Source organism: Myodes glareolus, chromosome 7 (genome assembly GCF_982192425.1).
Source record: "Myodes glareolus chromosome 7, mMyoGla1.1, whole genome shotgun sequence".
Lineage (NCBI taxonomy): Eukaryota > Metazoa > Chordata > Mammalia > Rodentia > Cricetidae > Myodes > Myodes glareolus.
In genome coordinates, this window is record NC_142032.1 from 16,264,873 (window position 1) to 16,287,836 (window position 22,964).

General features: G+C 44.0%; 1 protein-coding gene across 4 annotated transcripts in view; it reads left to right on the top strand.

The window, feature by feature from the left end:
• Nucleotides 1–15,883: 15,883 nt before the first annotated feature.
• The window catches only part of Fbxw4 (F-box and WD repeat domain containing 4), an 89,539-nt gene continuing 82,458 nt past the window's right edge, over nt 15,884–22,964 (top strand). Inside the window, exon 1 of one of the 4 annotated variants that reach the window (XM_087907854.1) lies at nt 15,884–16,607. In XM_087907854.1, the coding sequence (XP_087763980.1) occupies nt 15,952–16,607 (656 nt within the window). In that variant the 5' untranslated portion in view covers nt 15,884–15,951. The remainder of the gene's footprint in view (nt 16,608–22,964) is intronic. The other 3 variants (XM_087907853.1, XM_087907851.1, XM_087907852.1) reach the window with 3 other exon arrangements.

Consider the following 22,964-nt stretch of genomic DNA (forward strand, 5'->3'; position numbering starts at 1 on the left):
CTGATACAAAACTTTTTTTGTGTGTTTTTTTTCAACATCCTGTTTGACTCAACACTATTTCTTTTTTTTAAAATATTTATTTATTTGCTTATTATGTATACAGTATTCTTTCTTCAGTCCAGAAGAGGGCACCAGGCCTCATTTCAGATGGTTGTGAGCCACCATGTGGTTGCTGGGAATTGAACTCAGGACCTTCGGAAGAGCAGGCAATGCTCTTAACCTCTGAGCCATCTCTCCAGCCCCTCAAAACTATTTCTTAAGCATGTTTTCATGTCACCCTGTTCTTGGTTTAAGTCCTTCCTGTTTTATTATTGCCTTCTTTGAAATCATTACATGGTGTTCACAGACAGATACAGCTCACCAATTATTTAGCCAAATCCCCGTTGAAGGTTATATACAGTGCTTTACTTGACAGGCGATGGCACACCTGCCACATTCACACCTATGAGCTATGTTTTTTACAATGATTCTAAAAATGTCCATTAATATTCATAAAGAGGAAAAATAATTACATAAGATTTTTCATGCTGCTGACAATTGAATTCAGGGCCTCAGTCATGGTGATTACGCATTTTACCAATGAGTTACATCCCAACCCAGAGAAAGTATGTATACTATATAATATAGAGGGCTGGAGAGATGGCTCAGTGGTTAAGAGCACCGGCTGCTCTTCCAGAGGACCAAGGTTTTATTCCCAGCACCCACATGACAGCTCAGAACTGTTTGTAACTTCAGTTCCAGGGGATCTGATACCCTCACACAGACATACATGCAGGCAAAACACCAATGTACATAAAACAAATAGATTAATTAAAAATACGTTTCAGGTTTTTTTTTACTTTGATTTTAAAAAATTATGTGTATGTGTGTCATGTGCATGTGAATCTAAGTGCCCCAGGAAGCCAAAGGCAGCTGATTACCCCATCCCCCATACCTGTGCAGGAACTTCCAGGTGGTTGTGAGCAGTCCTACAACCGTGTGATGGGGTGAGTGGGTACTGGGGGAGCAGGTGAGTGGGGGCTGGATAGGTGGATGAGGTTTCGAATCTGAACTCTGGTCCTCTGCAAGGGTAATAAGTGTTTTTAATTGCTGAGCCTTCTCTCCAAGTCCCGGAGAGAAAGCGTTTTTAACTGTTTAAAGGATTTGTTTGAACTGAGTTGGAGCAGACTTTCAGACATGAAACTAGCGCTTGTCTGTCTTCCTCTAGCCTAAGGTGGTCCAGGACAGACTGTCTCTGAGCTACTGATGCGGTGGGAATTGAAAGATAGCAGGGGCTCCTCGGATGTCTTTGTCTGTTTGTTTGTTTTTCCTCGCAGAATTCAGAACAGTGTGTATCCATGAACTCCTCAACTCCCAGGACCAACAGCTGCTGTAGGGAACCCTTCTCACCTAACAGAAAGGATATGGGACCTGGGGAGACGCTTTGGAACTCATAGAAAGGGGAGAGTGACAAGACAGATCTAAGGCATCCAAGTCCCTAGAACTTAGAGAATTTGATCTTTTGGACCTGTGGCTGCTGTCACCACCCTGATCCTCAGCTTTTACCCACCAGCTGAGGATGCCAGAGGTGGAACCATGGGGAGAAAAGAAGCCAGCGAATTCCCAGCACCTTGCGCTTGGGGCTCGGGGCTGGCCATGTCATCCTTAACCAAAGGCGCAACTGAGTGTAAAATAAGAAAAGTTCTTGCGCTTGCTAAAACGACTCACCGCACAAAGGCTCTCCGGTGAGAAAAAGAAAAGCAAAGAGCAGAAGAAAAAGAAAAACACTCCCCTCCCTCCAGACTCCCCTCAAGCCTCTAATCTCATCTCTGAAAAGGAACTGTACTTTACTGTCCACAAAACAGTCTATTTTCAAAGTGAGAGCAGGAGGGCGCTGGGAGGAGAGGGGCGCCCTGGGCCCACGGCAGCCTGCGAATTCCTGCTTGTTTATAGAAGGCAGTGGCCGAGGACAGACACTTTGAAACCACCTGTGAACGAATTAAAGACCGAGGGGGGCAAAACCCCCATCACAAACAGAATCTCACTGCTCAAGTGTGAAAGAAAAGGAAGAAAGAAAAAGCCAAGTAGATCTTTGCCGGCGACCACTAGATGGACGTAGAATTCAAAAACATTCTTTGGGGAGATCAAGGATGGCAGGCTTTGAAGCCTGGAGGGCCGGCGAGGCTCAGAGCGCCCGGCCGGCCGCGAGCCCCACACCCGAGCGGCCGCACTCTTGCACTTGCTGGGGAAAGCATTTAAATGGGAACAATGTCAAATTTCACAGCTATCTTATGTCCAGTGACCTTACGGGACCCCGAGGGAAAGACAGATCGAAAATAATTGTTCTCGACAAGTTCCTCAGAGAGAAGAAGTCAAATAGGCAAACCTTCGGGGACGACGTCTGCGGAACGAAAAAAGAAAAGACTCGTAAAAGTGTTGTTGCGCTCCCTGCCCAGCGCCAGCCAGAGCCGGCTCGCTGGCTATTTGTTTGTTTGTTCATCCACCTGCTCTGCACAGGACTCGCTGTGCGGCTCATTCTTTATCTAATACACACAGAGATCAAGTTCCATCCCAACAGTCCAAGAACTTGGGAGGAAAAGTTTATTAAGGGGGGAACAAAAAGGTGGTAACAAGTATTCTGAAATATTTAATCAATTTGAAACAGCTTTTCCTGATCCTGAAAGAGAATGAGGCAGGCTAATGTCTGAGTCAAAAAAAAAAAAAAAGTCTACACACTAAGTGAAAGAACAATAAAGGACAATTTAGGAGAACAAAGATGAGCTCTCAAAACTCTGTATTTTAGACAAGAATTTCAATGACACTTCATGTCCTCTAACTTTGCCTTAAGTGAATCATCTTAGCTTAATGGCTCCCCACTCCTTGAAAGAAAAGAAGCATTAGAGGTGGGACTAAAAGTCCCTTTCACCACGACCGGGATCACAGCCTTTCCCAGAATAGCCACGACCACGAGTTTTATGTACATATAGACCTATTGTGTTTTCTTTTGTACTTGTATTTACACGCATGGCCTTCGAGAACTAAGATAGCTTTGTGGTAGCTCTCATAAATGAAATTATGCTGTATACCCTGCTCCAAATCTATTTTGCTTATTTCACTCCATAGCATGATTTTGACACTATCTATCTATCTATCTATCTATCTATCTATATGCATTATTTATTTTTCTGGACAGTGTTTTAAAAGAGGAAAAAAATTTATTCACAGGAAAGTTATATATATACTTATTTACATGTTTCTATCTGTCTGACTTGGGAGCACTTCATTTAACAAGCAAGCAACTGATTTGGGTTTTCAAAATGATTGACCAAACACCCGGAGAGGCAGGGAATGGCACAGGGCATTTCAGGAATCGTAAGGGTGAGTTGGTTGGTGGGAGGACTGCAATGCTGGGCATTGAACCTGATGCTTTGCACTTCATGGACAATCTACCAACCTCTGTGCTGAACCCTCAGGCCTCTCCCTTTGGCTTTTTATATTTGGTCTAGCAAGGCAGTGGTGGTGCACACCTTTAATCCCAGCACTTGGGAGGCAGAGACAGTCAGATTTTTGTGAGTCTGAGGCCAGCCTGCCTACAAAGCAAGTTCTAGTACAGCCAGAGCTGTTATACAGAGAAATCTGATCTCAAAAAACAAAAACAAAAAACGAAAGAAAGAAAGAAAGAAAGAAAGAGAAAAGGGGAGGGTGTAAGCTAATTGAGGCAAGGTTTACTAAAACACAACTACCCTGGACTCTATAAAGTACCTAATCATTTAAACCCAACACGCAAAACAAATGAAAGAGACTTATTTTGAAGGAGTTGATGTGTGCAGAATCCGACATTCTCAGAATGGATCTGCAGGGCAAGGTAAAACTATGGCGGTCACTTAATGAATGCTGCTTGCAACAATTTTAACGTCACCTTGTCAGTGTTCCTGTGCACAAAACTTGTGAATGCAGACAGGGCTTTGATTTGGTCAGGTTTGCTCAGGGAGGGGCCACCGAATCCCTGAAGCACGATTTGAAAAAGATGGATAAGATATTCTACCCAAAATTCAACATCACCTTTAATCTTGCCCTCTCCTCCTCTAATCCCTAGGTAATGTTTTCTGCTTCTTTTGCAGAAAAGCAATTTTGTTAATCACTTTAGCGCCAATTCTTGCATCCCTGGCAATACTCAGAACTGCCTCCGTCCAAGCCTTTGATGTGGGAAAGAAACACACACACACACTCTTTCGCATGTAATCTGAAAACAATTCACCTCTTGCCAATGAATGCACAGCACTCCACTTTAATAAAGAGCAAGTTCTGTGGAGGTTTCTAATCCTTTCTGCCAAAGAAGAGGAGAGATCACTCAGGTAGCCCAACGTCATTCAGGAGTTAAAATCACTTGAAATGTTTTGTGGTATGTTGGGTGCTTCTTAAAATAAAAAATCAAAACCAAAACAAAATAAAAACAAAAACACTTGCTGAAGGTTACTGCTCAAAACAGTGCAAGGAAAAAAAAATAAGAAAAGATCGCCCATCTCCAACTCAGACAGGATATTCTTCTCAACTCAGATAACTCTTGATCTGCGCATACTACAAAAAGCAAAACCAAACCCCCGCCTTAATCCCTCAAAGCTCGGCTGTTACAGAGAAGCAGCAGTAACTGAGGTGGCTTAAATTCCAGAAATGTACAAAAGATTTGGTTGGAAAAAAGCTAAAAAAGAAAAAGAAGCTCAGCTGGCGTTGCTGTGACGTAAGGAGGTACATTTAGGGCAGTAAAAATGCAGAGAATGGCCCCTGAGAAAGAAAACTGGAGGTTCCGAGTTGTCTTAACAGTCTCATAGGCTTCTAACGGGATGTGTGGGGCTGTGTGTTTGGAAGGGTAGATACGTGCCAACACTTTAAAATAATTGAAATTGACTTCCCCGTGGGCTGCATTTTATCTGTGCACACGTTTAAGTTGCACTGTGATGCTCCAGCGTTCTGAAGCTTTGCTCCATGAACAACTCTCTTTTCATAACTTTCAGTTGAGGTCAGCAATTTCTCCCAGCTTAGTGATGTTTTCTTTTGTATTGTTGCTTATTTAAACCAGGGAGTATGTTCTGTTCGCCCCCCCCCCCGCCCCCCGGTCTATCCGTAGTTACTGTGTCTTCACGATCTATGATGTGGATCTACCTTCAGACAGTTTGGTTAACGCACTGCCGATCAGCTCTGCTTGCTGCCGTTGTCTACTGTCAGGTAACAACCTCCCTCCTTCTGGCTTCTTCCACGTACTCAAACATACTCAAACATTGCTCTTTCATGACTTAGAATTCTCCCTTAAAGATAAAACTGACTTTTCTTGAGGGGTTTTGTTGTTGTTTGTTTTATTTTGAGAGAGGGTCTCACCATGTGGCCTTCAATAGCCTGAGCTCACTATAGACCATGGCCTTGAACGTACAGAAATCTGTCTGCCTCAGCTTCCTGAGTGTTGAGAGTAAAGACTTGAGCCATGATCTATGGTGTTAAAGATTATTTTTGATGAATTATAAATATAAATAGGTAAAAATTCAAAAGATATCAAGTGGGGCAGGTGAGCTGGCTCTTTGCAGTGAGGTGCTTGCCAAATCACCAAACCTAATTTCCCGAGTTTGAGCCCTGAGACCCACACAGCGGAAGAACAGAACTGAGTCCTGCAAACTGTCCTCTAACCTGTACATACGTGCCATGGTATGAGCATCACACACACACACACACACACACACACACACACACACACACATTTAATTAGTATTATAAAATTTCTATGATGCCAAGTTACTTCTTTATATCTCATGAATCTTCCCTAGGCTGTCATGATGTAACAGCTTAGACATTTAAAATTCCATTGTTCTGCTGGGTGGTGGTTGTACACACCTTTAATTCCAGCACAGAGAAGGCCTGTCTTAAAAAAAACCTAAATAAATAAGTTCGTTGTTCAATGATTTTTCTTTATGAGAGGTGACAGGACATTGAGAGGTCCTTTTAATAATTGATATTAACTCTAATGTATGTGTGTGCAACTCTGTGTAGACCAGGATGGACCTCCAACTCAGAGGTCCACTTTGCTTCTGCCTCCTGAGTGCTGAGATTATTAATTGTATGAGTATGAGAGTTTTGTCTACATGTATGCACGTCTAGTATGTCATGCTGGTGCAAGCAAATGTCAGAAGAAGGACATGGGTTCCCTGGCATTGGAGTTAGGATAGTTGTGAGCCAGCATGTGGATGCTGAGACTCCAACCAGTGTCCCTAGCAAGAGCAATGGAAGTGCTGTGAAATTGTCCCCACACACACTGTTTTTCCTTTCCTTTTTTCTTTTCTCTCTCTCTCTCATTTATTTGTGCTTCAAACAGTTGCTGTAAGGAAGGAGGAACGTTTATTAGAGAAAATATGTAATATTTTAGAAGCAGTTACACAGCTATGCAAAAGTATGACATTACATTTTGGTTCAAAGGCCACACTTGCTTTTTATTTAGCATGTGTGTATAAGCATGAGTGTGTGTACATGCGTTTTAATAAAGTCGTGAGATGTCTCAGTGGGTAAAGGTGCTTACTGCCAGGCCTGATGTCTTGACTACTATTCCTGGAACCCACATGGGAGAAGGAGAGAACTGACTCAGCAAGTTGTCCTTGACCTCCATATGTGTGTTGATGCGTCTGTGGCACCTTCCCCTGCCAAGTAGATAACAAAAATATAGAAAACAAAACAGCCCATTGCATTTTCCCCATATTTTAAACAGGAACTGAAACCTAACAGGTGACGGATAAATGACAACCAGAAGCTCCGTTCAGTAGCATGAATGTCTTAAGATAGGCATTATTAAATGGTATTAATAATAACTGTAGAACCAAGAAAAAGAATTTTATCTTAATTCATTTGTGTTTTTTGTTTTATTTTGAAACAGGGTCTCACTATGTAGCCCTGACTGGCATGGAACGCTTTATGTAGACCAAGCTGGCCTGTAATTCAAGTCATCCACCTGCCTCTGCCTCTTAAGGGCTGGAATTAAAGATGTGCTTATTTATTTGTTTATTTATTTATGGAGACAGAGACAATGACCCAGGCTGGCCTGAAGCTTACATCATTCTTGCCTCAGTCTCCTGCATGCTGGAATGACACACCTGACCACCGAGCTTCAGAAGTTGATATTGGACCTAGCATTTCTTTCTAGGCAAATGCAAGACACTTAAAGAGACCTGGACCTTAATTCTTCCTCATTTCTTGGGAAAGAGCTCATGAGGTCATATTTGGGCTTATCATTAGTAATTGGACTGATTTTATTGATGCTTTTTAAACGCAACAAAATCTGGAAGGCTGGTAAGAAATCCATTCCCCGGAATTATGGAACTTCCACAGGGTTCTTTAGCTTTCTGCCTCTCAAGGTTTTGTATCTTCTATTTCTGTGGTCAAGTGAGACGGCAATCAGACTGGTAAAGATCAGAAAACCCACAAAATCTGACACCACGTGGTAATGCAGGAATTTGTTTAAAGCCTTATTTTGATGCTTCCATATTGATTTCTCCAAGTCTTCTCCAGCTAAACGTGACCCCGTATTTAAGATCTGCTGGCATCAGCTGTTGACAGAAAAGGAGACCATCACAGCCTGGCTCATCAGAGTTACTTTTCTGGCAAGTTTTCTGAAAATGTTGAAGTTTTCTTTCCTTCCTCACAAAACTGCATTTTTTCTGTTGTCCATCTTCTGTACATTTAAATGCACGTTGAATACATGCATATGTATATAATTTATATAAAAATCGGTGATTCAAAATGTGTTTTTTTTGAGCCGGGTGGCGGTGGAACAGCCTTTAATCTCAGCACTTGGGAGACAGAAGCAGGTAGATCTCTGTGAGTTCGAGGCCAGCCTGGTCTACAAGAGCTAGTTCCAGGACAGGCTCCAAAGCCACAGAGAAACGTTGTCTTGAAAAGACAAAAAAAGAAAAAAAAAGAAAAGAAAGAAAGTGTGGTTTTTTTTCCACAGCAGAATTATATCTTGAAATAGTGTCTGTCTTTCCTCCCTTCCTACCTTTTTTTTTTTTATTTTTTATTTTTGGCTCTCCTGGAACTGGCTTTGTAGACCATGCTGGCCTCAAAACTCACAGAGACCCTTCTGCCTCTGCCTCCAGAGTGCTGGGTTTCAGAGTGTTAAGGGTGTGCACCACCACCAATGACTCTTGCTCTGAGACAAAGTCTCACATAGTTCAGACTGGTTTCAAACTCACTGTGTAGCTGAGGATGACCTTGAACTCCTGATCCACCTGTCTCTACTTGCCCAGTACCGCCTGTGGTTTTGGGGATGAAACGCAGGGCTTTGTGTCTACTAGGCAAGCAGTCTACCAGCTGATGTACATCCCTAGCCTTGGGATGTGTTTTCAGATCCTTGGGAGACAAGTGTTTGTGATCCAGCTGGTGTTTGTTTATTTTCTGACACAGGTTCCACACAGGCCCACCTGTAATCCAGTTGTTAATCCAGGCCAGGGGAAATCTCGCCGCCCCCCTTCATTTTCCCAGCGGTGCTAGTGATTGAACCCAGGGCCTCCAACATGCTAAACAGGTGTTCTCACACTGTGTTAACACTCTCAGTTCTAGCTGACTAGAAGCTGTAAACAAAGGCTTACGTACATTCACGACCCTCTTGCCTCAGCCTCCTAAGAGCTGGGATTACCGGCGTGCAGTGCTATGGCTGGCCAGACTTCCTTAGCTTTTAGCCACATGTTTTTGTTCTTCTTCAGAACACTATCTGGAATGTCTTTTTTGATCCCTGTTGGCTGAGATAGTCTCTGATGAGACTCCTTATTTTTTCTATCTTTTTATTTATTTATTTATTTATTTGCATTTTCAAGACAGGGTTTCTCTGTAGCTTTGGAGCCTGTCCTGGAATTAGCTCTTGTAGATCAGGCTGGCCTCAAACTCAAAGAGATCTACCTGCCTCTGCCTCCTGCGTGCTGGGATTAAAGGTGTGTGCCATCACCACCCGGCTTCTTATTTTTTTTATAATTTTAACATTCTGAGGGGATGCTGGTTATGCATTTTGTAGCTCCTCCATTGGGAGCTGTATGGTTTTTGTTATTAGGTGCAAGTTCTGAGAAGGCTACAGAGACACCTAGGATGTTTCTCCTTTTATTTCTGCAGCGTTGACAATTGAGCCTTATGTTTAGGCAAACACTGCCACTGAGCTACACTGCACCCCTCGCTGCCTCAGTGTTGCCCACTATGAACCTGACTTGTTGACTTGACCTTCCCCTCTTGGCTGGTAGTGCTTGTTGGGCTTCTCTGGAACAGCTGCTCCTGTCCTTTCCGTGCTGTGTTCTCTGGAGGAAGTCAGCGTGCAGATTACCCCAGGAGCGGGGAGTTGTACTCTATCTCTCAGAGAGCCAAGGATCTGTAAAGTTTGGGATTCTCTGCATGGGTGAGCAGTATCATAAACTTCTAAACATCACAATGAACCCAGAGGCCCGAGTTCAATCTCCAGTACACACAAACAAACAAAAAGCAATTTAAGAGCAGCTTGAGTCGTGGCTCAGCGGCTTCAGAGAGCCTAACCCTCTGGCGGAGGACCCGGGTTTGAGTCCCGTTTGGTGCTCCGATAAGCAGGTCTACATCCCACAGGCAGCCATTTCTAGCATCTGTTATCGTCCTTCCAATATTTTTGTAAAGTTAACTATTTCAAGTCAGCACTTGCAAGCCGGGCGTGGTGGTGTGGTGGTGCCTTTAATCCTAGCAGAGGCAGGAGGCAGAGGCAGGAGGACCTCTTTGAGTTCAAGGCCAATCTGGTCTACAAAGCAAGTTCCAGGACAGCTAGGGCTGTTACACAGAGAAACCTTATCTCAAAAAACAAACAAACAAACAAAACAAAACAAAAAAATTAATCGAGTCAGTACTCGCTTGAAATTTCTTCACATGAAATAAAAATATTTTCTCTCTGAATATGGCGAACATGGTACATCCACAGAGCAACGGCTTTCCTAAGTAGAGTTCAGAATATAAGCTACCACTCATGATTTCTGAAATGGGTGCTGGGAACCGAACCTGGGCCCTCTGCCAAGGCAACAAGAATCATTAAGCCATCTCTCCAGCACCTCTCCTTTGCAAATCTGCTATTTTATTCTTTCATGATGTATTCACTTATGTACCTGAGACAAATCTCTCATGTATCTCAGTCTGGTCTCAAACTGACCTGTAGTCAAGAATGACCTTGGACTTCTGATGCTCCTGTTTCTACCTTCCCAGTGTTTGAACTAGACCAGATAAATAAGGTTTCAAGAAATTTGGGTGACTAGTTAAAAAGTCTGTCAATAGCTGGGTGGTGGCGGCTCACCCCTTTAATCCCAGCACCTGAGAGGCAGAGGCAGGTGGATCTCTGTGAGTCTACAGACCGATTTCCAGGACAGTCAAAGCTACACAGAGAAATCCTGTCTCAAAAAACAAAACAAAACAAAACAAAACAAAATTCTGTCAATAGTTGAGGAGGGCGACTGAGCCGGAGGACTTCAAGTTTGAAGTCAGAGTTACATGATCAAAATCCTGTCTCAAAAACAAACAAAACCCTAGAAGCCTGGAAGATATCTCTGTGAGTAAAATGTGTGCCATGTTAGCATGAGGATCTGAGTTCAAAGGCCAGCACCCATATAAAAGTTGGGTGTGATGTGATGGTGTGCTTATACAGCAGAGACAGGCGGATCCCTATAGTTCACGGACCAGCAAATCTTGCCAATTAGTGAGCTCCAGGTTTATTGAGAGATTCTATCTCAACAGAAGTAAAGTGGAGAGAAACTGGGGAACACCTGTTGTTTACCTCTGGCCTCTACACACACAAGCACACATGTACACACATGCACACATGACCGCACACACAGAAACACACACACACACACACACACACGAGGGGACACTAAACAAAATATCCAAACAACAAAACCAAGTGAGCAGGCTGGCTATGGTGGAATAAGCCTGTAAGCTGGGTGCTGCGGAGGTAGCGGCCTGCAGGCCTAATAGCAAGTTCCTGGCCTGCCAGTGAGGTACTATGAGACCCTGCCTCAAAACAAAACAAATAAAAACAACAAAAACAACGTTGATAACAAACAAACCCAAGTAAGCAAAGAAACCCTTCTGGCACTAACCTAGCTTTCAAATCTCCCAAATCCTTGTCATTTGGCGCTCATGATGACATTTTTCTCTTTAAAGAGTTTATTGATTTTCTGATATTTCATTTTGTTTTCAAGATAGGCTTTCTCTGTATAGCTTTGGAGCTTGTCCTGGCACTATGTAGACCAGGCTGGCCTTGAACTCATAGAGTTCAGCCTGCCTTTGCCTCCTGAGTGCTGGGATTAAAGGTGTGTGCCATCACTGCCTAGTGAGTTTACTGATTTTCTTAAAGTTGATACATGCTTACAGGAAAAAAAATGAAATTATATAGAAAAACCTATCTTGAAAAACAAAAAAAGTCTAAAAGTAAAATTCAAAATTTATATTACCAGGACGTAACCATAATTAGCATGTTTCTCAAACACCTCCTTTTGCACATATACATGGAGAGATACGCTTATTTTAAAAGTTCATATAAAGCCTTGATATGACTCAGTTGGTAAAGGTGCCTGCCTTTAAGCATAATGGATGACCTGACTTCAATCCCTGGGATCTATGTGGTAGGTGAAAATTGGCTCCTGCAAATTATCCTCTGCCCTTCACACATGTACTGTGCCGTTCATGACCTGTGCCATTCGTGACCCCCCAAATAAACAAGTAAAAAGTTCATGAAATACATGCTAAATTTATTAGTGCTTAGGTCACTTGTGCCTGTGGGTGGGTGCATGGCTGGATATGGAGGCCAGAGGACAACCTTTGGGATCAATTATCTCATTCTATCATATGGGTCTCTGGGATCCAATTCCAGTCATCAGGAGTGAAGGTAGGAGGAAGGCATCTTTATCCGCTAAGCTATCTCAGCCCAAATTGTTACTAAATTTAAGGAAGAAAATGAAGAAGAAACACAATGAAGGAGTTGCCAAACTTCAGTTAAATGTTCTTTGCAAAAACATATTATTTCCTATAGCTTCCTTTGAAGTGTTGCATAAAGATTATAAAAAAAGCATTAGGGCTAAAGGTCCACCTTCATGATTAGCTCTTGAAAAGTCATGCACTTAGGAAGCAAAGTCAGGCAGATGTTTGTGAGCTTGAGGCCAGATTGGTCTATATAGTGAGTTCCAGGCCAACCAGGACACACACACACAGAGCGAGTGAAAGAGAGACAGACAGAGATAGAGAGATGGGGATGCATGGGGGGGGGGGGTGGGGAGATTAAAAAACTGAGGGAAGGATGAAAAAATGGAAGGTAGTGTGGGGAGAATATATATTTCCCAGAAAATGGCCTTATGTAGTCCTATATAATACAAGAAATCATTTTAAGTAACTGAGACAAGAGCAGAGACAGCTTTCATTGCCCACATGCAGCTTTTATTTGGATACTAGAACTGCTTCATATTCAGAAGAAAGCGACAATATTTGAGTGTCTTTATTAACTGTAAGAGGTCTGAGAGGACCCTGCATTTAAGGCTTGATTCCTTTTTCTGCTGTGTGTGGGGAAGGTTCTCCTTAGAAAACAAGCTTTGAGAATAGACTGCCTGGATTTGACACTTTAGAGTGCTTAGGTATCAGTCAGATCAAGCCCTCAGCTTCTCCTCGGGGGAAAAAAGAAGTCAACAGTGTCTTCCTTACCTAATTATTGAGAGAAATATGGCCAGGCAGTGGTGGTATAAATCCTTAACCCCAGCACTCCTGAGACAGAGGCAGGCAGATCGCTGTGAATTCCCGAACAGCTAGGGCTCTACTCTGTCTTCAAAATACCAGGGCAGGGAAGGGGAAGACATATGCAGGACAATATATCAATATACAGACAGTTCTTATGACATGTAAGTTATTATTATACCGAGGAATAACAGTACATGTGTGGAGGTCGGGGAACACCCTGGGGGAGTCAGTTCTCTCCATGTGGGTCCTTGGGGTGCAACTCAGATGGACAGGCTTGGAGGCAAGCACCTTCACCCACCGAGCTACCCTGCTAGTCCTAGACATCAATTCTAACCTAAGCAGTGCATCTGATTGCATATAGTATTTTGGCCAATTAATTAATTTCAGGTTTAGGTTTAGAGCACAGTAGCAGAATACTTGCTTATCATCGGTGAGACCCTGGGCTCAATCCCCAGTACTAAAACCAGACCAAACCCTTTCATTGATTTCCTGAAGAGGTAGCCCAGGCTGGATTCCAACTCTCCAACTCTCCAGCCTCCACCCCCAGAGTCCTGTGATTAGAGGTGTTCAGGACCACACCTGGCCAGCAACTTGATTTATGCATATGTGTGCACATGTTCCTGTACGTATGTGTACACAGGTGTGGAGGCCAGAGGTCATTGTCAGATGGCTTCCTCAATTGCCCTCTACTTCATGTCTGAGACAGGCTCTTTCACTGAATCTAATGCTTGCAGATTTGGCTGGTCATTAAGTCCCAGATAGCCTCACGTTTCTATCTAGGTAGTGCTGGGATTATAGGGGTTGGGGATCCAACTCAGGTCTACACTTTAGTGACTGAGTTCTCTCCCCAGCCTCTGCAATTTGGTCATTTTAAATGATAGTTAGCTTGTCCATCAATGAAGGCAATACGGGTAATAGAGAAGATGTATTCACTTAACTGCGTACTTTAATCCTGCTGTTTTACTGGATTAGTTAGATTTAAAAAAATGTCTCTTCCACAGAATACTAAGTACAATCAGCATGGATGAACTATATACTATATGTGAACAATAGGTTAAAATTACTTAAATTTAAATAGGATTCTGAAACCATACATTATGTTCATCTCTGTCTTCTTGTTAGCGTGGTTCATAGCATACAAATGCAGCAAAATGTTGACCCAATGATACCATCATTTCAATTTGCAATGCCTTTGCCTTAAGAGTCTTCTAACAGTGTCGTACCTGAGCCTAAACCAGGTCAGTGAGATGATCTTTAAAGCGGCAGTCTAAATTCTTTGGTGGGACTGAAATGTGCCTTTTACTATTTCATTTACCTACCAGATATGAACACACCCAGATATTCTTTTTAACCACAGCCTAGAGTTTGGAAATTGTTTTCTGCACAAAGCCTTTGTTGTATCTTTTTAAGAGGATGTGTGCATGTGTGTGTGTGCATGCGTGTGTTTGTAACAGGATTTGACCTGTAACTATCACTGAGAATTTTCTTAGAGAAGTTCAAAGCATTTTACAGGGATCATCTCATTTATCCTTCGAAAGTAAAGCAGAGGCATTTATCTCCGCTATGGACTGAACACTAAAAGGCCAAGAGAGGCGGGGTTTTTGTTGTTGTTTTGCTAAGATCAAAAAGTAATTCTAGGGCAAAGCCAGATTCTGGTCTGACCTTGTTACATGATGCTTCTGCAGCTCTGTAGCTCCACGCAAGGGCTTTGCTTGTTCTCCCCTTGGCTATGCCAGGCTTTGAATGATTCTCAGAATCAATGTCTCATTTGTTCCTGCTTCTTAAAAAATGGCTGTTAAGATGTCAGCACAAAAGAAAATTCTCCAATCATTCTTGGACTGTTCGGGTTGTTTCCAAGAGAGAATCTTCCTATGGACCTTCGGCTGGTGTGAAATTTGCCGTGTAGACCAGGCTGACATTGAAACCGTGCTTTCACTGCTTCCCGAAGTGCTGTCATTATAGGTGTGTGCCACCACACCTTGTCTCTTACACAGATTTCAGGAAGAGAAACACTCAGCTTCCTTTTTTTGGTCTCCATCTGTAGTCCTGGCTGGCCTGAGCTCACAGAGATCTGCCTGTCTCTGGCTCCCCAGTGCTGGGATTAAAACCATGCTCCACCAAGGCAGGCTCGTCCAACTCTTGCTATGTAGCCCAGAAATAACACGAACCACAATTATAAGTCACACATATCTTGAATTTTCTAACAATCACACTAAATATACTGAATTCATTCCGGTATGTCTAGGTGACTAACAATTCCTATGCAGTATACAATTATGTAAGATATTTCATTCCCTTTCTTGTCTAACTTTTCAAAACCAACTGTGTGTTTGACTTTTGCTTATAGCATACTTGAATCTGGAGAAACTGCCTTTCATACACACAGATGTCACCTGTGATTAAAGTAGACCAACTCTGACCATGTTGGACAGCACGGGTCTAACCTTCTGAAACTTTCAGATTGGTTCAGGTGAACCCAGTGGTGGTACTCTTGGAGAATCAACTTGCCCTATGTAATGACTGCTTAAGAGCCCTAGATCTGATGTGCTGCTTGGTGTGTGAACTATGGACTCAGGATCTAGTAGGTTACTTTTCCCTCCCCAGGTATTGTTTAATTATACTGGTTCATATCCTTTGTGAGACCAAGGATGAGGATTGTTCCAACTTTTGGGTTGCAGTTTTATAAGAATCTGGTTTATGGCTTGTGGAAGGAAGGCATCACCTTGGGGTGAGGAATGCTCCCAGAACCAAAAGGCCAAGCAAGTAGGTGCCTCTTGAGGGCAGAGGTTCCACCTAGATGGTTCCTGAAGCCACAGGCGCCTCTTGTGGCTTAGGATGGGGACTTTCTGCAAACTTGTCAACACCCCCCCCCCTTTGTTTAAAAAATTTGGACAGGATCTTTTTCTGTAGGCCAGGTGGGCCTTGAACTCATGGCCATCCTCCTGTCTTAGCCTCAGGACAGGATTACTGACAAACCACCAAGCTTGGTTCCTCGTTAGTCTTGAAGACATGTGCTTCAACCTGATGTTCCTGGTGCTCCAGAAGACGGGGATGTCAGCTCTCGAGTTGGGGTTCGCACCCCGAAAAGCAGGCGTGAGGGGCGGGTCCCGACCTGGGCCCGTGCCGCCCCATGTGACCCAGTCCGACTTGGTGTCGCTTCCTCTCGCGGAGGCGGCGTCGTCTTCTGCTCCGCTGCGCGTCGAACCGGCCCTGCGGCCGCTCATGGGCAGCCAGGGCCGCTCGGGTTCTCCCGGGAACCGCGGGCCCAGGGAAAGCGAGGGCGGGGAGGCGACGGTCGCGAGGGGAAAGCGAGGAAAGAGGAAGGGGAAAGCGGGCACCGGGCACGGCGGAAGAGGAAGCGGGGCGGAAGGGAAGCCGGGCCTGCAGCCGGCGAGGAAGACAGCGGGGCCGGGGGCTGAGGCGGGCCCCGGGCAGGAAGGAGAGGAAGGCGCAGGCGTGGAGGAAGGACCGAGAAGCTCCGGGAAGCGGGATGAGGAGAGCGCAGGCCCCGGGAAGGAGGAGGAACGGAGGCTCGGGGCCGAGCGGCGGGAGGACGACAGCCTGGAGAGAGCACGGGAGCGTGGGTGTCAGGCGTGGGGCGGCATCCCGGGGACCCGGACGGCCATGGCGGCGGCCGGCGACGAGGAGGCGGCGGCGGCGGCTGCGGAGCCGTCCGGTCGTCCAGCCGCGGGGCCCGCGCTCTGGCGCCTGCCGGAGGAGCTGCTGCTGCTCATCTGCTCCTACCTCGACATGCGGGCCCTCGGCCGCCTGGCTCAGGTGTGCCGCTGGCTGCGGCGCTTCACCAGCTGCGACCTGCTATGGCGCCGGATAGCCCGGGCCTCGCTCAACTCCGGCTTCACGCGGCTCGGCACCGACCTGTAAGCGCCCGCTCGCCCGCCCGTTCCCCGCCCCGGGCCGGCCAGCGTCCTGGGAAAGGGCGGGGCGCCGAGGCCTGGTCAGCTCGGGGTCTGTGTGGCTCCCAGAATACCGAAACCCAGATTCACCCCCACCTCCTGTGCCCCAGATCCCTCCCCAGCACCCTCTGGGAATCCCGGTGTCATCCCCAACCCGAGGAAGCTTCGGGAGAGCATCCCTTAGTGCCCTCCCCTGTGGGCGGCTACTCACAATTAGCCAGCCTAAAATACTCTTCAGCCCTCGTGAGTTGGGTCTTTTCCTAAATTTTTGGCTCTGGGTTCCTCAGTCCAGAACATCTAGGTTGGTCTGCGTCTTGTGCTTCAGGCCTTGAAGGACGACGCCTGCTGGTTTCAGGACCCAGGCCCACTAGGTGGTCTTTCAACGAGTTTCTGTGGCCTTTGATCCTTTCCACTCTCTCAGAGGTTGTTAGGCTTCAGGGCTCTGATAGTCAAATATACAGAAAAGACTTCAGATCCTGTAAAAAAGAGCTTTTAGTCCCATTGTCAGCATATTTTAGGACTTGATTCAGGCAGAAGGACCCGCAGAAGATGTCTGCTTGAGGCAACAAGTTGGATTCGGTGTAGGCTGTATTCAAGATCCTGCACTTGGGTCATGTCTGAGACCTGTGAATGCAAAACACCCCGAAACACTTAGGTTGTTAAACAGGAAGGGGAGAACATGGTTACAGAATTCGTGAGGATAAAACCTTCAGATTGCAGCCTGCCCTTGCTCAGTGAAGTTCTTTTTTAAACATGAGAAGTCATCATCTCTACACAACTATTTTAACTTGGAAAGTTTTTCAGGTGCACACCCCCTTAATTGCCCAACCTGCGCCTGCTCCCTTACCCACCCTTACAGGAGTGCTAAGTGAATAATGCAATGGGTTTTGAGGTATGTCACGTGCCATGCCCTACGTTTGTCTCCAATTAGTTCCTTAGAATAAAAATCTCCAGCTAGGTATTAGTGGACAAAGGCTTTGATATGCAGAGATATTGGACCAAGTCACAGTATAGCAGCAAAGAATGAGTGAGCAAATTTGATGTGAGAACTAAGAACAACAACCCGTTGTTGCTTTGGTGGGCGAGTGAGTGTGCCAGAGCTATGTCATTCTGTGTCTCTCAGCACTGGCGAGGGCAACTGTTTTGCCACGTGTCTGTTTCACCTGTGGCAATTGTCTCTTTCTACTGTTTGTTACTGGGCTCTTGGTGTTTTTGTTATAAATTTGGAATTTTTCTGGGTCATAAATGTTTGACTCTCATCTATCATCTTTGATAGAGATATGTTTTCCAGTCGATTTTTTTATTCTGTTTTTATTAGAGTTTTTATACTTCGTTAGAATCTGACGGTCTTGTAATTTTTTTCTCCTTCCCCTTAGCCTGATAAATTTCTAATTCTTCCACAGACCTGACAAATTTAATTGCCGACTGATTTGCTTATAACTTGATTTTTTTAAATGGCCTTTTTATCAGTAACACTTGTTTTGGTACAAGGAGAGAAATTCTCTTACTGTATTTTTCTCTAAAGAGCTCGGAATTGCTATACCTTTTCTTAAGCTTCTCTTTCTCTTTGGGAGGCTTACCTGGCTGTATGTTAAGTGTGAACACACGTATATACACATGTTTGTATATTCAATTTGTATCTGAACTCTCCCTTTTTATCTACTGGTGTTATCTTCCCATTTTCATAACATTTTAAATATTTTGCTCCGTGAAAGAGTGTAATATCTGCTAGGGTTATGTGATACTTGCTGGGTGAAATGTCAGTGGTACTGTTCCACTTCTGCTCAGTTCATGACCAAAAACCTCCTGCGCCTTTCCAAACATTCTTGTGCTTCTCACTATAATTCTAACATATAATTTTTACTTATCATTTCTTACTGATTTGTTTCTGTGTTATTGCAAATGCACTCTTTTTTCTCCATGTCTTCTAGTGTAGTATTATACATTCAGAAAATTTAATGATTGCCTTGTACTCAGCTATTGTAGTACGATTTGTTGGTGATGATGGCTCCTTGGGATTTTAGGTGTGTGTCCAGACTGTAAACATGAGTATTTCATCCCCCACTTTTTTATCTGAATAACTTTTTAAACCAAAGAGAAAAGAATCGGAATTATATATATTTCAATCTCCAGCAACTGTAGTAAAGTTTACTTGTAAACATTTTATGTGTTTTTCTCTCTTTTTCTTATTGGCATATGTTCATTGTGTGTATTTCTGGATTTCAGAAAGACATTTTCTTTCATATATATATTATGTACTCTGACAGAGTAACTCATTGAAGGACTATTGACCTATGATAGAAGTTGTCCAAAATGACCAGCGTTCCAGCCAACCAAAGCAAAGTTTGGCTTTCTCGTACTCTGGAGAATGAATGCGCCAGTGTTTATTTTCGTTTTCCTTTCTGATGTTCTAAGAGACTGAGAATGATAACAAAATGAAAATGAATTTATAGTAAAAAGTGCTTAAGGTCTGCAAAATGGTATTTATTATGGCTTTACTGTTACTGGGTATGTTCATTTTAATTTTTTTTTTTTTTTTGTGTGTGTGTGTGTCCTAGCATGAAGTATTGTCCTTCCAGAGAGGTTGTTTTGCTGTGGCACTTGATAAAGAGCAGGGTCACTGCTCTGGTTTTTGGGCTGAGAGGAGAACTTATGCCTGTTAGAGCAGGTGGAGAGCATTTACCAGTGTGACCTGTTTCTGGACAGCTGCAGAGACTTAATAAACCACCAAGAGAGGTGGTTGTCATCCTTGAAGAGATAAGGCATGTACCCCAGTTCTCTGAAAGCATCAGGAGGCCTGTTCTAAGTGCGGATCATCGCTCCCTGCATAGTGTAGGCTGCTGTTAGTCATGCTGTGGACTCATTGACTGCGGACCGGATAAGAAGGACATCTGTAAGCGCAGTACAAAACTTGACTTTCTCAGAAGGCATACATTTTCTCTGGCTCTGAGTTTTAGCTCCTTAAAGACTAGGAATAACATTGTCCAATAATATGGGTCCTAACCAACCATGATTGTGTTCAGTACTAGAAAGCCTTCCCTAAGTTGTTGTAAAAGAACTTTTCCAATTGTTTGCCTTTCCCTTTATTCTGCAGATGTCAGAAGTGGCCATGGTTTGATTTGGAAGTGCTGCCTAATGATAGGAGACACACTCACAAACACACAGATAACATCCAGGTTCTCTCATCTGTCCTGAATGTTTTCACAAACATGACAGCACAACCCGTGGGCTTAGGGACTGCACTTGCTGCTTAAGGGCTTTCTGGTTTTCAGAAACACTAACTGCTAAGGTTTACTGACCTTCCGGCCCAGGGCAAGCCCTGTTCCGTTTAGCTCTTCCTAACTGATCATAGCTTTGTTGAGGAAGATGAACTGCTTGGCTTCCTTGTCATTTGTTAATGGTCTTATTCTTGTGCTTGAAGGCATTTGAGCCACTTAAAAACCACAAACAAATAATTTGCTTCCCTTTAGGCCTCTTGCCCAGTGAACACTAAGAAGTATTCGAAGTGGGCCCTTCCCCCACCCTCGTTTTTTTAGGAAACAGAACGTAGTTTGAATTAGTCATCTGATTTCAAAGTAGTTTTATTTGAAAGCTTTATGAAGCCTAGGGAAATAGAAATATCTTGGTTATAATCGTAAAAATCTAGGCAGTGTTTCATACAGAGATCTTTTGGATAAAGAATGGGGTGGGCACTAACCAATTCAGTGTGTAAGAGCAAAGCAGTAGACTCCAGGTCTGTCATATGTGATGCCTGCTGTGTGCAGGAAGCACACTGATGGGGAGGAACCGAGGTGCTGTCTGTAGATTCGGATATAGGTAATTAGTGGAGCAAAGGAAGGGCGAAAATCTGCACAGAGACCTGTTTAGATAATACTTGCAATTTCTATGTCTAAGAAAGCTTACTTGACCCCTTCTTTATTTCAGTGTTTCATATTTTCAAATGGGAATTTCCTATGGGCAGTTACGTGGGTGCTCTTCCATTAGCCCGGGATAGGTTTGCCTGGAATTAACAATAGGAGTGTCAGGAGGAGAGCCTCTGAGGTGTTTGCCCTGGCATGCAGACTCATTCCTTTGACAGTCCTGCAGCCTTGGAGCTCTTTGAGGCTGGGAGATCGAGGATATCTATTTCAGTGACGATTAACGTCCAGAGTGGGGAGATAGACACAGATAAGCAGAGTGTGTTTGTTTGTTTTAAAATGATTGCACCTAAGAGCCCCCTCCCCCCCAGGAAGAGAAAGCATGAAGTTTCCTTCCCTAACTGAATGGAGAGGGCATTGCTGACTGTAAGGCCTAAACTGTGATTTTCAGGAGACAATTAACAACTCGAAAGTATCCTCGACATACTTCCTGCCCTTTTTGCCTTACCTGTGAGGAGTTACCTCTCCTTAGCTGCTCAGAGGTTTCCTGAAAGGATATGTTGTTATCTTAGTTGTTTTGAAAGGCCTTCTGAAAAAACTATTTATTTTATTTTAAAATATAGTATGTACGGGTGTATGCACATGAATGTAGTTGCCTGGGGAGGTCGGAGATATTGGATCCCTGGTTCCAGAGGGTGCTGAGACTAAAGCCAGTTCCTCTGTAAGAGCTGTATGTGCTCTTAACCACTGAGCCATCTCTCCAGCCCCAGGTCTTATTTATTTATTGATGGTTTCTGAGTTAATAAAAGGAGGGTTCAGTTTACATGTTCACAGTAAATGCACCTGCAGAAGCAGGAAATGGTCTGGTGCAAGACCTGTCTTCAGAGGAGGCCTCCTTCAAGGCTGCAGGGCTGAGGTAGTCCCTGTCTTTCCTAGTCACCTAGCCTTTCAACCATAGGGGGCCGTCTCTAACTCTCAAGGCAGAATCACAGAGAAAGCCAGACTTCACAGGCTGCATGTGAGTGCATTCGGAAATCTAGATCCTTCACCCAAGTCAAATTTGGGTTGAGCTTCTGAAATCCAGGTGGTAGCAAGATTACTGAGAAAGCATACATGTTTTTAAATAATTATTTTTGAGTTCTTGACATAGGGAAGAATCTTTTTTGTATGACATTATACCCTTAACTCTGAGTTGACCTTGGCATTGGATTAGTCCTGGCTCCTAACCATGGAACAAAGAGAAATTCAGGTTGACTTTCTTTGAGGCCAGGTCCTAGGAAGATTTAAAAATTAACATGAGAAGGAATAAAGGAAAAAATGGATTATGAGTTTCAGAGGAAAATCTGACTCTCCTACCCCTATCTACAGAAATTGTTTGTTCAGAAAATTTCTTTGGTGTATCCTATCAGATGAGGTTGGAACAAGACAGACTTGATTCATTTTTGAGACAGCCTTCTTGTTCTGTAGTCTTGTTCAGGTCAATGGGCTTTAGGTGGAACACCACAGAAGCAAGGTGGTCATACCAGTTAAGAATGTACATATGAGTCCTAGCTCCTGGGAACACTCATCTAAACTGAGAATGAGACTATCTGGAAAAAGAATTGACCCCTTGTTGGAGGGTTGGCTGCCTTGTCTCAGCCCTGAGTCAGTTCTTCATCTTCAGACTGTCCACATCGCCCTCCCTGGAAGAATGGGCCACCCAATGGGCCCCTCTGCCTGCCCCTCTTTAGCCTACAATTAATTGCCTGCACATTCTTTCTTTTCTCTTCTTTTTTGGTATTTGACATGAGCTCAGATTGCTGAGAAAGGTGACAACTGTGAAATGAAGACAGGGCTTGGAGACACCTTAAAAAATACATGTAAAGGCCATTAAATGACAAGAGCAGACTGCCAGGCCCTTTCAAAACATTACCATGTCTGTTGACTTTCCATTCCTGTTCACAGCACAAAATTGGAGGTCAAAGAATCATAGGAGTTAGAGATGGAAAAGACATTTGGGGTCAGCTAGTTCATCCCTCCGCCCTCTCCCACCCCTTATTCCGAATTGTCCCTTATGTTATATTTTCTCCCTCAACTCCCGTGCAGTTTTCACGGTCTTCACTCAGCCCCAGCCATCACCTTTGGGGAACGATGGTGGAGGTTCTGGTCAGCTTCTCCATGGTGAAGAGAGATATTGCCTCTGCCCCCAGTTGACATTCATGAACTTTGTTGGTGGTCTCAGCCGAAATGCTGAGGCTCACGGAATTGCTCTCTGTTGCTTTTCCTGATAGAGTCTGAAGAGCATCAGTGTGTGATGACGCAAGCAAAGAGGGGCCCTGCTGAATTAAGCCCTAGATTTTTCCTTTTTAAATCTCTTGACCTGAAGGGAACTGATATATGGACTGGGGACAGATAGTAATAATGGAAGTCTGTTCTATTGAGGTTTGATAAGAAATGCAATAGAAATTGGTGGATTTGCCAGGCA